This window comes from Myxine glutinosa, chromosome 8 (genome assembly GCF_964187855.1).
Source record: "Myxine glutinosa chromosome 8, kmMyxGlut1.1, whole genome shotgun sequence".
Classification (NCBI taxonomy): domain Eukaryota; kingdom Metazoa; phylum Chordata; class Myxini; order Myxiniformes; family Myxinidae; genus Myxine; species Myxine glutinosa.
The window spans coordinates 128125891-128140472 of NC_136268.1; the positions used below are offsets into that span (position 1 = coordinate 128125891).

General features: G+C 47.6%; 1 protein-coding gene across 2 annotated transcripts in view; it reads right to left on the bottom strand.

Annotated features, from left to right (window-relative positions):
• Nucleotides 1-14582, bottom strand: part of LOC137432912 (collagen alpha-1(XII) chain) — a 305761-nt gene that overhangs the window by 212000 nt on the left and 79179 nt on the right. For both annotated transcript variants that reach the window (XM_078783725.1, XM_078783726.1), the window contains exon 6: nt 4643-4829. In XM_078783725.1, coding sequence (XP_078639851.1) covers nt 4643-4829 — 187 coding nt within the window. The remainder of the gene's footprint in view (nt 1-4642; nt 4830-14582) is intronic.

Consider the following 14582-nt stretch of genomic DNA (forward strand, 5'->3'; position numbering starts at 1 on the left):
AACTACTTTCTTAACAATGATCTTGAAGTTCTGCATGGAGATTCCACACACTTCAGTCACTCAAGCTTTTGGGTCTCACGATGAACTATGATCTTCCTTGGGCAAACCACATTTTTAAGTTGGCTTCCAAAGCCAGTCGTTGTCGTGCAAGTCCTTCCATAGCACACCTCAACGCTTATCCACCTACAAGGCCTTCACCTGCAGCTTTATGGAGTACTGTTCGCCCCGTGGGCTGGCACCCCTGCCTCACACCTTGCTCAGCTTGACGCCAAGGAAACCACAGGCCTTCAAAATCAATGGAATCTCTGAAAGATGGTGTGTTCCAAGATAATTAAAAAAAAAAAATCTTCCTGTTGGAAATGGATTGGTGTAGCAGTTTTAGTTGGGTTTTACTTTAAAGCAGAACGAATGCAGCATCAGACAGCTCAGAGACAAGCATACTACAAGATGAGCCACAGTGTTGTCTTTCACTCTCCTATACCTGATCTTCCAAAAAAAGTCTCCCATATTGAAGTACAGTATTAAACAGAACCTGACTTAGTTTAGCTTCCAAGATCCCATGGGATTGGTTGCATGAAATTTAATAAGTGGCAGGCCTGTAAGCTTCACTTTAAAGAAACAAGCAGCAGAAAGCCCATAGCAGAAGGCTTGAAGAGTTTAGCGAGACATCTGACAGCTCTGAGGCATGTGGAGAGAAATTCTGAAACAAGATTTGCAGCAGGATGTTGGGAAGGGGAGGAGTCCGGGGGGGGGAGGGAAGAGGGATTGGATTGGTAAAGTGAAGAGAATTATGGAGATGTAAAAGGGGAGTTATCTTACCATCAGTTCTGGACAATCATCTGAATGGTTAATAAAATCACTAAAAAATATATTTTCCTGCATAAAATGTGCAGTATGTCTTCTTCAAAAAATATCTGGCCTAACAAGTAACATAGCTTTCACATTTCTCCTCCTGGTTGATTGGATCATGAGAAAGGTTAAACACACAAATTTCTAGATATCGAGTGGAAATGTACATAATCCTTTGAAGATCGAGACAATGCTGATGACATAGTGCTGCTGTATTTTAAGCAAGAAGACATGCAAGAGTGGACCTACAGTTGTCACGTGCTCTAATGTTGTTCTCAACAAACATGGCAAGAAGATACAAGTTATGTATGTTAAAACAACATATACTGCTCTGCACTTTATCAATGGGGAGGCAATCAAGGAAAAAACATACTTCAATAACTTTGGCAAGCATGTTTGTAAGGATCGTGCAGAACACAAAAAATACACCAAATCTAGAATCGAGAAGAGGGATAATTGCTTTGCAGTCCAAAAAGGGCATAACTCTGTGAAAAATTGACAAAGCACCCTGAAACCCGAACTTGTTCTGTAACTTATCATAGTAAAGCCATGTACCAAGTTTCAGTTGAATATGTTAAAGGATAAGGGAGGAAAGTCTAGAAAACCACAGGTGAGATGGATGGACGGACACACAGACGAACGGACAGACAGGCAGAGATCAAACCTACAGTCCCCTCCAGTGAAACCAGTAGGGGAGTAATAAGGTACAATGCATTTTTTTGTGAGAGTTACGCCAATCTGGAAATCATATACTGCATGTGTTTTAGCCTGCATCTGAAATTAGACAATATAACAAGTTAATGTTTTGCTACGGATCTGAACACGGCGTATTAAGTGAAGCGACATGGACAATCTCGCCTGTTTCCTTCCACAGCTAGTATCTTTGGATCTTCCGGCCAAACAAAATCTCAATAAAAGTTCTCAGCGAGAATATCCGATCCAAAAGTATTACAACATAGAACAAGAAAAAGAGCAATCAGAGATTGCAAACCCTCGCCAGGATGTAGTGGTTTTAAGGCTTTTGTGTTAAAACAAATTTGGCGGCCGAACCACGTGACCGATAACATCATTTATTTTTTTTCTCCACTAATTTATTCCTAGGTTATGCTCAAGAAATTTCATCTTGATCAGATGACGTTTTGTACTTGTCAAATTATGACGTCATAATGGAGGCACCTATGACATCATCATTCACAGATGTTATTCCACATGGAGAGTTCTTTACAATGAGCCATGTCTCAATTTTTTTTATATTCGGGGCTTTTGGAGATATAGAGATGCAAAGTTTTTCAAAGATGGCGGCCGAACCACGTGACCGATGACGTCATAATTGTCATAAAAAATTCTACAGGTGGAGTTGCACTACGGTGAAAATTTCCTGTCAACCGGACCAACGGTTGCAGAGAAAATCATATTTATTCTGTGCGGACAAACAGACAGACAAACAAACGGACTCAAATGCAATACCCTCTCCTCTGGCGAGGGTAACTAGAGGAGAATTATGTGGATTGGCCATGCACATGGGATGAACAGAACCATATTCAGAAGCCGGATGAACAATGCAATCTACAAAGGACACCACATAGGGAAATGAGAAGGAGGAAGGCCATAAACTACTTGGTGGAAAACAGTGACATCTGTGCTGGATGAAATTGGCATGGTCCGGAGCGTTGCTGAGAAAGTTGCCAAAGATCGGGACAGATGGCAAGGGATCATTGCAGCCATATGCCCCAGCATTGAATGAAGATGAATAATAAGAAACTATATAAACGTCAATTTCCCTGATAACTTCTTTTTCAGACTACGGTGAACCTTTTTCAATATGAACAATTAGTGTGGTCCATAATTGGCGTTACACTGTTGAAAACTCGTCCTTTTCGAAATATATTTATTTGATCTCATGGATTCTGCTTCTTCTCCTTACCTAATACCTTTCCACATTTTCTTATGAGAAGTTCAGGCGAGTTCAGGCTGGAGTTCCCCAAGGAAGTGTGCTGGGCCCTGTGCTTTTTCTGGTCTTTATCAATGATCTCTCTGACTCTCTGGAAAATCCTCTCTATCTCTTTGCTGATGACTCCACTCTCTGCCGCTCCATTCCTCTTCCCTCAGATCGGCAGTCTGCAGCCTCCTCACTCTCTGAAGACCTGGACAAAATCACAGACTGGTCAAACAAGTGGAACATGTCTTTCAATCCTGACAAATCTCACTCTCTTACTATGTCTCTCCGAAAAGATCGACTGGACAACCCTCCCATCTACTTTCTCAACAATCCTCTCCAAGAAGTTCTGTCACTCAAGCTTTTGGGTCTCACTATCTGCCATGATCTTTCTTGGGAAAACCACATTTCCAAGCTGGCCTCCAAAGCCAGTCGCCGACTGGGCATCCTCCGTCGTGCGAAGTCCTTCCTCGGCACACCTGAGCTCCTCACCACATACAAGGCTTTCATCCGCAGCTCAATGGAATACTGTTCTCCCCTATGGGCTGGTGCTCCTGCCTCACACCTGGCTCGGCTTCACGCTGTTGAATCCAAAGCTTTCAAAATCATTGGAATCTCCCGCGATGAAGCTATCTCTGAGGGCCTTTCACTCACTCACCGCAGGCAGGTAGGTGGCCTTTCTGTCTTCTACCGACTCCTCTCCGGCCTTGCTCCCCCAGCTCTCTCTGTGCTCTGTCCCCCAAATATTCCTACAGGTCGCACAAGATCTGCCAGCAACCCTCTGATGGTTAAACTGCCGAAATCTCGGCTCTCTGCTCACCTTCACTCTTTCATTCCTCTTTTCTCCCGCCTGTGGAACAAACTCCCACACTCCCTTCAATCCCTCTCCTCCCTCCAGGTCTTTAAAACAGCTGTTCACCACCATCTCTTATCTTCCCCCATCCATAACCTTGATCTTTTCTACCCCCACTAATTCACCCCAGATCCACCTTGTTTGAAATTCCAACTTCTTTCCTGGAAATCCTGGCAGTGTCCATATGTTTATACCTCTCCCACCCCCCCCCCCCCCTTCACATGCCTCCCCCCCTTCACATGCCTCCCCCCCAAAGCCCTCTCCCTCCCACAGATCTCTCGATGTCTCCATGTCTCTCGGTCCCTGCTCTCAAATGTTGTGTTTGTGTCCTTCCCCCTCTCTCCCCATCTTGTCTACCGCTCCCGATGTTGTTTTATGTGTCTGTTTGTCTTTCTGTGTGATTAATGTTCGCTCTTTCACGAGCCTCGATCTTGTATACAAAAAAAAAAAAAAAAAAAAAAAAAAATGAGAACTGATAGAAATCTGACATTTTAATTACATCTTATGACAATTTTATGGAAGATTTTTTTTTTGTTAAAAAAAAGGTTTGGGGTATTATCATGGTGGTATAGCATGAAATAGGTCAAGTGAAAAAGTGTAATTGTTAGTAATCAAACACCCATTTTATAATGCTTCATCAACCATGACGAAGTATGTGTTGTTGATTAAAATCCCACAAACTACCCTCAATCCGGGAAACGTTTGTTATCACAGAGTATATCTCACTGAGTACGCCAATTATATTGACGTTGCTGTTCAGCTTAAACATTAACAGATTACAAGCAATACATGGGTATACAAGTGCAATAAAACTGGGCAAAGCAAATGGACTTATAAGATATCACATTGGACTTGATACAAAAGCTTGCATTTGGACAAGTACCAATTTTAGCATTTCTTCCTCACAATTAGCAGAGTTTCCTGCCTTTGGTTAGCACGCTCCGTGTCCAGGCTACCTTTGGTTAGGCTGAGAGAGACACAGATACAAATGATTATTCACAAACCTCAGCCCCTGCAAAACCACAGAGCTGTCCATTGGGCCGACCGTCACATTGCGGCTCTCGTACTTCTTTGAATTTGGATGGTATGTGACGAGATAGCCTTGAACTCCAGCCTCAGGCCCATCCCACGTGACTCTGAAACCACTGCTCTGCACTTCAGATGTTCTGAAGTTATCTGGTGGAAGAAGCACTACAGAGGGACAACAGGGAAGAATAAAGGTTTGTTACTCAGTAAGTCTTGCAAGGGTACCTCAGACAACATACCATCAATGAATATCTGGTCACATCATCGTCTTTCTTGAATCTAATTTGAGAAAATCAAACTCTGGGGATAAATAGACGAGGTGGAATGTAAAAATCAAGTAATTATATCAATTGTGGGAAGTTTTGACAAAAATCAACCCCCAAACTCTCCTCTCAGCCACAATGTCCCTGACATTCCCCTTTCTCCCTTTCTTAATATATTTTCCTCCATCTCTTCTCAAAATTCTTTCCTTTGTCTCCCTCTTCCTCCTCCATCTTTTCTCAGCTCACATACTTTCCATATTCTCTCGTATCTTTCGCTTTCCCTCCCTTTTCTCAAATAGTTTTCCACTCCCTTTACTCGCCATTCTCTTTCCATTGTGGCATATGGAATACACAAACATACATGTTAATGATTCATGAGAAAAGTGGGATAGCTTATATAAACATCAATGCTACTTTCTTCTAAAGGTAAATGTAACTCGATACAGCAGCATGACGAAGAAATAACAATCTGACTTTGTTATCGATTATGCTGCAATTCAATGACTGGTTGAGTAGGGTCGCTTGTGGCAAAATAGGTTTGCTGAGGGGTTGACAGTGGGTAGCAACTGACTTTGTTCCGTAGTATGAGCAAGTTGTTGTTATCATTTCCTCCAAGTGTATACACGGACCACTGGAGGCGTCATGCGTCCAACCACTCTTTGGCTTTCAAGTTGTGCCAAGCACGCAGAGAGGGGGAGAGCTGCTCTGGTGATGGGAAATTGAGAATGGTGTACTGGCGATAAACTACCCTTGAGCCCAAGCGATGTGCATTTAAATATATATTTATATATATATATCTATATATGTATTATATATGTATAGGTATATATGCATATATATATATATATATATATATATATATATATATATATATATATATATATATATATATATATATATATATATATATATATATATATATATATATATATATATATATATATATATACAGTGGAACCTTGACTTACGAGTGCACCAACTTACGAGTTTTCCGAGATACGAGCCGTCGCTCGGGCGGTTTATTGCTTTGAGATGCGAGCCGAGATCTGAGTTACGAGCTTACGTCACCCGCCACCAGGTGGGTTCCGGTAACGTGGTTATCTTGCCGTGCAAGCAGCTCTGCCGTATATAGCTGCTGCTTTGTTTTCGCATTTTGGTTATTTTGGAAAATTTCTTAGTTTTAACCATGGGTTCTAAGAAATTGAGTGCCAAGGGCAGTACTGAGAAGAAGAAGAGGATGATGTGCTTGGATATAAAACACGCAATCGTCGAAAAACATGAGCGAGGTGTGCGTGTTGTCGACTTGGTGAGGCGGATGTGAAGGCAGCTGAAGATTTTATTATAACTTTTGCCGAACTGATAGAAGCCGAACGATACATCCCCCAGCAAATCTTCAACTGTGACGAGACAGGGCTCTTCTGGAAAAAGATGCCGAGGAGGACGTATATAACGGCAGAGGAGAAGAGCATGCCAGGCCACAACTTGTTCAGAGTGCCGGCGATAGCTCGCCTTCTCTTTGTGGAAAACACGGTGAGATCCTTAACATCCAACAACTAATGGGACGCAAACGGGGCGCCCAGTTTAGCGGTACACGGCAGAGCATGCCAGGTTTAACACGGCGGTTTAACGGCAGAGGAGAAGAGCATGCCAGGCCACAACTTGTTCAGAGTGCCGGCGATAGCTCGCCTTCTCTTTGTGGAAAACACGGTGAGATCCTTAACATCCAACAACTAATGGGACGCAAACGGGGCGCCCAGTTTAGCGGTACACACATTGATGAATCACCCTGCCTGTGACTCACCCATGACAGGTTATAGCTGGGTCGGGATTCAAACCCAGGCTGGACAGTTTAGAGTCAAGTGTGCGTACCTCCAGTCCAGGCCATCCTGCCAACTTGTATGCTGCATACAGGTGAAATATAAAGCGCGAGATATTTTTATATATACTGTATATTTAATAAAAAATTGGTGTGGTTTTTGGCGGGCTGGAACGGATTAATAGCATTTCAATGCATTTTAATGGGAAATTTAATTTGAGAAACGAGCAAATTGAGTTACGAGCTCGGTCACAGAACGAATTAAACTCGTAAGTCAAGGTTCCACTGTATATATATATATATATATATATATATATATATATATATATATATATATATATATATATATATATATATATATATATATATATTGTTACAGATACGACTTTGATGGTATGGTGGGCCGAGCGGGATGGCCGCCGTATCCGTACAAGTTACCCGATTGTGCCCGAACGTGGACTAGCCGCGCTATGCTGGCTCAATAAGAAAAAGAAGACACCCGGCTGGATTACAATCACACAATACGACACCAACGTTTCGATTCTCAAGTATATTCGTACGGAAAAAGGTTAGATTACAGGGGCTAGAGGTATATTACAGGAAGACAGGCACTTAGACACACTCTTATATTAACCCCGGACAGACGACAGACACACGGGACAAAATGCTGACTCACACGGGGGTTGATGAAAAGGAAAGGCAGGTCGCGATGGCTCAAGGTGCACTCTTGGCTCAAGGCAGAATCGACTCGGTCCGGTCCAGAGATGCGGGGAGGTATCGTCGCGCTGGGGGTGGCGGTGGCTTCTCTCTCCAGTCTCCAAGCTGAGGCGCATCTGTTTCAGCGCTCGCAGGTCCGTCTTTCTCCAGCTGGGGGCGAATCTGACGTCACATCCGGCGCGTGGCCGCGTATATCCGGCGGGGAGTGACACGCCCTCGGCTCGTTAGCTCCGCCTCGTGGAATCGGCACGTTGCTTCTCATTGGGTGCTTGCGGGGGGGGTTACTGGCTCCGCCCCTGACGAGGAGCTGACAGCCAGCCCCTTCGGGGTGACCCCGTGGAGCGCATGGTCTGGAGCTAATCGAGCCGGTGTGAGGACGCATCCTCCCCCGCTCCGCCGCCATCTCCTCTGTTGTTGTTGTAATTGTTGTTGTAGTTGTTGTTATTGTTGTTGTAGTTGTTGTTATTGTTGTTGTTTGGGGAAGAAGATGGGAGGAGGTATGGGAAAGGTCCTAAACTCACTACTGATGCCATATAATCACATTCTGGTGCAACGAAGAGTCATAATTAATGGAGACGAGGCCTTAACTGACATAGAATAAGAATAACTAGGAAGATGTCCGAAAGTTGTCTACGTGTGGTGCGGTGGACCTGGGCACGACATTTAATGGGGGAATAAGGGGAAGGTCGGCTCTACTGATTGTTATTTACATGCAATGGGACTAGGGAATGGGGGATCGGGGAAAGTTGGGGAGTATTGGAGAAAATAGGGGAATATTTACAAGCGGATATGGAGGCCAAATTCCATATTCGCAACATTGCACCCTTCTCTACCCTCGGGGCGTCCCGACCCGATAAATTTTTACCTACTTTAGTGTGGCACGCAATGTAGTTCCCTCTACTATTAACTCTACCCTGAGTGCGACAGTTTTACAGATATTCACAAATGAGTAAATATGTCCCCCTGCGACGTTGCACCCTTCTCCTCACAGAAACACACCCACAGGATAACCGAATCCGGAAAGAATTCTCAAACTAAACATACAGCCGGTAGGGAGCATTATTTACACGACTACGCTGCTATTTACACTACGATCCAGGACCTGTTTTTGGAGGAACACATGCAGATGTTATGCATAGAGAGAGAGCGCGCTTGCCAACATCGATACACCAACCCACGAGTGCTCTGTGGCCGACGGCCTTTAATAACGTGCAGAGCACCCTTTCCCAGCATCAAAAGCACCACCCCACCACACAGTCAGCACCATCCGGTGCAGTCACCATTGTTCAATGATTAAAAATAAATGCGACAACCCCTAACCCTGCAGGTGTCTCTTGCTCTTCTTGTGGTGCACTTGGTGTCAACTAAAAGTGGTTCACCTGTATGGCATAGGTGCCACGTTGACCCATAGGTCCATCCCCGGGTGGTGCTTGGCCGCAAACGAACTGCGGTCCATTGTGGGTGGCCACAAACATTGCGGTCCATATGGTGTATCGATCCCGGCAGCAAACAGCGAAAGTGCAGGCCCACAACTGCGCAGCCAGCACCTCTCTCTCCTCTCTCTCTACCCCAAAGCCAGATCCTCGGAGGTGGGAGACAAAAGAAGAAACAAGTGAGTAAGGTGGTAAGGGCGCAAAAGTGCACGCAATGTAAGGTGATGCACACTGGGGGCACATGGGAACCAGGTGAGACAGGTACGTTCCTATCGTACGCCCCCCCCCCCCCCACCAGGTAACCTACATGGCCCCTCCCTTACCCCTTACTGTATCCACAAAACACAACACTACCCATAAACATCTACTTTACAAATCAACAAACATCCCTACTGTCTCCCCCGTTCCTCCCATAAACCAAATTCGTCTTCTCTCCCTCCTAACCAATCAAATTTGCCATTTTCAACTCTCATCAAAATTTGCCATCTCCAACTCAACATCATAATTTGCCATTACCAATTCATCATCAGTCCCTCCTAGGGAGGGAGAGATGGAATCACCCCAATGTCTCATCCACGTCGTGATGCGTCTCACAAATCCACACAGCGATTCATCTCCTGCAACAAAACAAAGAAAACACAGGTGTGGAGTCATCATCATCACCACAGGTAAGTGGCTGCGTATGGTGCGACAGGTTCATCAATCCTAACTATCTCCTAAATGACTTTAACAACTTTACACTACCCGGGGTCTCTCTCCGGCCAAACCATTGGCCCTCTTACACTATGGGTTCTAAAAACCAATTCCCATTGGCCAAACTGTGGTGCTCTTCAATTTGGGGTCTCACTCCCCCGATTCATCTCCCGGTGCTCTCGCACAATTTCTGGGCTGTGGCGTGTACCTCTCCCAGTGGGTCTACCCACCTGCACACCTCCACCACTGCAGTTGCCTCCGAGCTTACCTGCTCCTTACCCTAACCTAACTACCTGGGGAAGGCCCTCTGGCGCTCTCCCCACTCAATGCCCTCTCTGGCACTGGGCTGCCCGATCCACACCCGGGATCCTCAGGCACCCACTCACAACTACCGGCTCCCAGAGCCCACCTGCGGCCTCACCTGGCCGACATCCTCACAGTGGTGGAGTGCCCAACCAACTACACACACTAACAGGCTACACGCCCAGCCATTTCCACGACACTAATGCACCCATCCAAACATCATTCTGCAACCGCACCACAAATGCCAATATCCAACCACAATTTACCTGTACCCTCTACCTAACACTTACACTACCCGCCCCGGGTACTCGTGAAAGGGGTCCACTCTTCCCCCATCCACTCCTTCGCACCATGCACACCACTCCGTACCACTTACTCCAACTCTCTCCACACACCTGTACTTGCACACCTGTTCTCTCACACCTGGTGCCACCTGCACCCTTCTCTCCCCAAGCGCATTCGCGCTGATCCACAACACCCACTACTCACACACTGCTCCACACACCTGTCCAGTTGCACACCTGTGCAATCACACCTGTTCAATCCTCACACACACGGCATCATCTCAGCTAACTACTCCCTTCTGAAACTTGCGCTTCCCAGTCGTCCCTTTAAACTATTGCGCTCCCACGTCATTATCATCCACACTAATCTACCTGCGTCCCCACTACAGGTATCAGTCACTAACTAACCTTAACGTTACCTAAGGTCATCTTCTCTAGATCCCTACACACAATATCCTAACCCACCCGGGCTAGTTTTCACTGCCATACACCCCATAATCTATTGCTCCTTTGCCCCCCATCTGTGAGGGATGGTGGATTTGCCATCCCACCACATCGGGGGTCTCTCACTACCAATTTTGCACATCAAATTTCAACAAATCAAAAATTTGGCCAATCACTGCCCATCATCTGCCAATCACTACTGCCAATCCTTTGCCAATCATCAAATTTTGTTTTTCTCTAATTTTGGGTCCAAAACACTAACCTCATCACCCAGTCGACTCACTAATACCTCTCGGTGCGCCAATCCCTGTCCAAAGCCCGGCTTCGTAAAGCCAAGCAATGGATGCTGGTTGTTTTGTGCCAGCGGCTGGATGCGTCCGGCACTCGGTGCAGGGACGGGGGCTTACCCGGGCCGAGATCCCACGCATCACCTCGGCGTGGAGCCATCCAATGTCCCGATCTCGACCTGCCGGAATGCCTCAACAAAAGGTGGTCGCCATGACGACCCTTTCTATCGGGCTGCCAGCTCCGCCTAGTGGAGCCTGGACGCGGCCGTTCAAAGCGAGGCCCGGCACGCACCGAGGGCCTGCTTCGGCTAAAAGTCGCTCTAACCTCTAACCCGTGTAACGTCGATGCTTCACCTGGACGCTTACACCCCGCAGCCCGTTCCTTGCTCACACATCCAGCTGTGCCCATGCTCCTCGTACCGTTCCTTACACACCCAGGCACACCCATTCCACTCACAGCCTTGGTCACACACCTGACCACCGAACACTTTGGCACACATTCGTTGGTAGCACACCTCACCAAAACACCTCTTCGCGCCCCCTCCTCTGTCACCTCCTCTGTGACAATCACAGGTGTGCCCTCATTCGCACACCCAACCACGTGCCTCACCACCAACTCCAGCGTGCATTCCCACTCACGCTCTACCATTCCAGGTGTACATCCTTCCATCCCAGGTGTACATCCTCGCTCACCTGTCACAACCAGCTCACTCTCCTTGTCACTCTCACTACTCTCACCTCCACTCGTGACAACGCACTCTTTCCCCATGCACCTGTCCGTCACACACCTTTCTCGCGCACACTCTCCCGTTACACCCTCTGTAACACTCACCACAGGTGGACACTCTTCCTTACTTCTGACAGCGCACTCTTTCCTCATGCACCTGTCCGTCACACACCTTTCTCGCGCACACTCTCCCGTTACACCCTCTGTAACACTCACCACAGGTGGACACTCTTCCTTACTTCTGACAGCGCACTCTTTCCTCATGCACCTGTCCGTCACACACCTTTCTCGCGCACACTCTCCCGTTACACCCTCTGTAACACTCACCACAGGTGGACACTCTTCCTTACTTCTGACAGCGCACTCTTTCCTCATGCACCTGTCCGTCACACACCTTTCTCGCGCACACTCTCCCGTTACACCCTCTGTAACACTCACCACACCGCGCTTCCACGTGCTCCCTCGCACACGCGCTACGACCGACTCACTCTCGCCAGCACACTCACTCCTTGGCACGCACTTTTTCCTCACACACCCCAGAGTCGGATTTTCTCGCACACCTCCTTTTTCGCACACCAGACCGGTCGCACACTTCACCAACGGCCTCTCACGAACACCCGGGTCCATCTCGACCCCCAAGCTCCTTAAATCCCCTGGCGCATCATACGCACGACCATATTGGTCACCACTTACACCGGGTCCTCTTCCTCTTCGCTTCTCCTCCATCACCTGCGAATCCCTCATCCGGTTAATGAGCACATCATCACGATCCAAACACAGACTTTGGACCAATTCTTTTATCTCCTCCTTTATCTCCTTCTTATCCCCTCTCCGTCGCTTCTTAATTTCGCTCATCCCTTCTTCCACTTCTTCTAATTTGTGCTTCACCTCTTTTATTCCCCGGTACGTCTCCTCAAGCTCGTCCTCCAAGGCTACCTTGACCGTTTCCAGGTGCGTCCTCACCTGCCGGTCCTTCGTCTCCATTACCTCTATGACCTCGTCCAACCTCGTTGTCAGTCCCTCACGTACCATCTGACATTCCCTCTTCGTCGCTACCAAGTCATCTTTTAGTTCTTTCTGTGTCGCCTTTAAACCTCCTAATACCGCAGTGTTCCTTTGAACCTGCTCCACTAACTCCGTCTGTCCCACCGTCAGCTGCTCCACCTCTTGCGTCAGGTCCTCTATGCCCCCTTGTAACTTTACAGTCCCCTTTCTCACCTCCTTTTCCATGTGCTCCTCACAGTGCCTCACCTCCTCGCGCACTCCTCCGACCTCCTCACTCACTCCTCTTCTGATCTCCTCTCCCATCACTTGCATCTCCTGCCCAGATGCCACCCTCATCTGCTCCATTTCCTCCCTGTGAGCATCCAGTTTGGTTTCTACCCCCATTCTGACCCCCTCTATCTGCTGCTCCATTTGTTTAACTTCCCTTTCCGCTTGGTCCCTCATGTCCCTCAATTTGCCTTCCATACTGTTTTCTAACCCCTCTAACCCATTTTTCACTCCCTCTATCTGATTCTCCTGGGCAGCCATTCTATTTTCTACCCCCATTAACCCATTTTTCACTTCTTTTATCCCGTTGTCTAACCCCTCAAAATTATTGTCTAACTTCCCAAATTTCTTGTCTAACTCCTCAAAATTATTGTCTAACTTCCCAAATTTCTTGTCTAACTCCTCAAAATTATTGTCTAACCCCTCACTGGTACCCCTCGCTTCGTCCCTCATTACCCCCATTTGCTCACTCTGAGCCCTCGCTTCGTCCCTCATTACCCCCATTTGGTTTCCCAACCGCTCACTATCAGCCCTCATTCCCACCATTTGTTCCATAAGGGCCCTCATTTGCAGGAGGAAAAGGTTCGAATCCACCAGGGGCGCTGCCGCGGGCGTGGACGCCGTGGCCACCTCGTGCGTGACAACGCTATTTTGCGACCCTGCCGCCCTCACTGCTTCGCTCTCCTCCTGTCCCTCATGTCCCTCAATTTGGTCCTGGACCGACCCTGCTTCACTCTCCCCTACCGGACCCCAGCCGTCTTGATCCGCCATAGCGCGACTTGCAAAATTCGAGTTTCGTAAAACAAATACAAATTTCGGCCGCTCCAAATTTTGACCAAATTTTTTTTTTTTCCTCTATTCGTTTTTTTTTTCAAAATTTGGTCGGGCCTCGAATCTCACTCCCGACACCAATTGTTACAGATACGACTTTGATGGTATGGTGGGCCGAGCGGGATGGCCGCCGTATCCGTACAAGTTACCCGATTGTGCCCGAACGTGGACTAGCCGCGCTATGCTGGCTCAATAAGAAAAAGAAGACACCCGGCTGGATTACAATCACACAATACGACACCAACGTTTCGATTCTCAAGTATATTCGTACGGAAAAAGGTTAGATTACAGGGGCTAGAGGTATATTACAGGAAGACAGGCACTTAGACACACTCTTATATTAACCCCGGACAGACGACAGACACACGGGACAAAATGCTGACTCACACGGGGGTTGATGAAAAGGAAAGGCAGGTCGCGATGGCTCAAGGTGCACTCTTGGCTCAAGGCAGAATCGACTCGGTCCGGTCCAGAGATGCGGGGAGGTATCGTCGCGCTGGGGGTGGCGGTGGCTTCTCTCTCCAGTCTCCAAGCTGAGGCGCATCTGTTTCAGCGCTCGCAGGTCCGTCTTTCTCCAGCTGGGGGCGAATCTGACGTCACATCCGGCGCGTGGCCGCGTATATCCGGCGGGGAGTGACACGCCCTCGGCTCGTTAGCTCCGCCTCGTGGAATCGGCACGTTGCTTCTCATTGGGTGCTTGCGGGGGGGGTTACTGGCTCCGCCCCTGACGAGGAGCTGACAGCCAGCCCCTTCGGGGTGACCCCGTGGAGCGCATGGTCTGGAGCTAATCGAGCCGGTGTGAGGACGCATCCTCCCCCGCTCCGCCGCCATCTCCTCTGTTGTTGTTG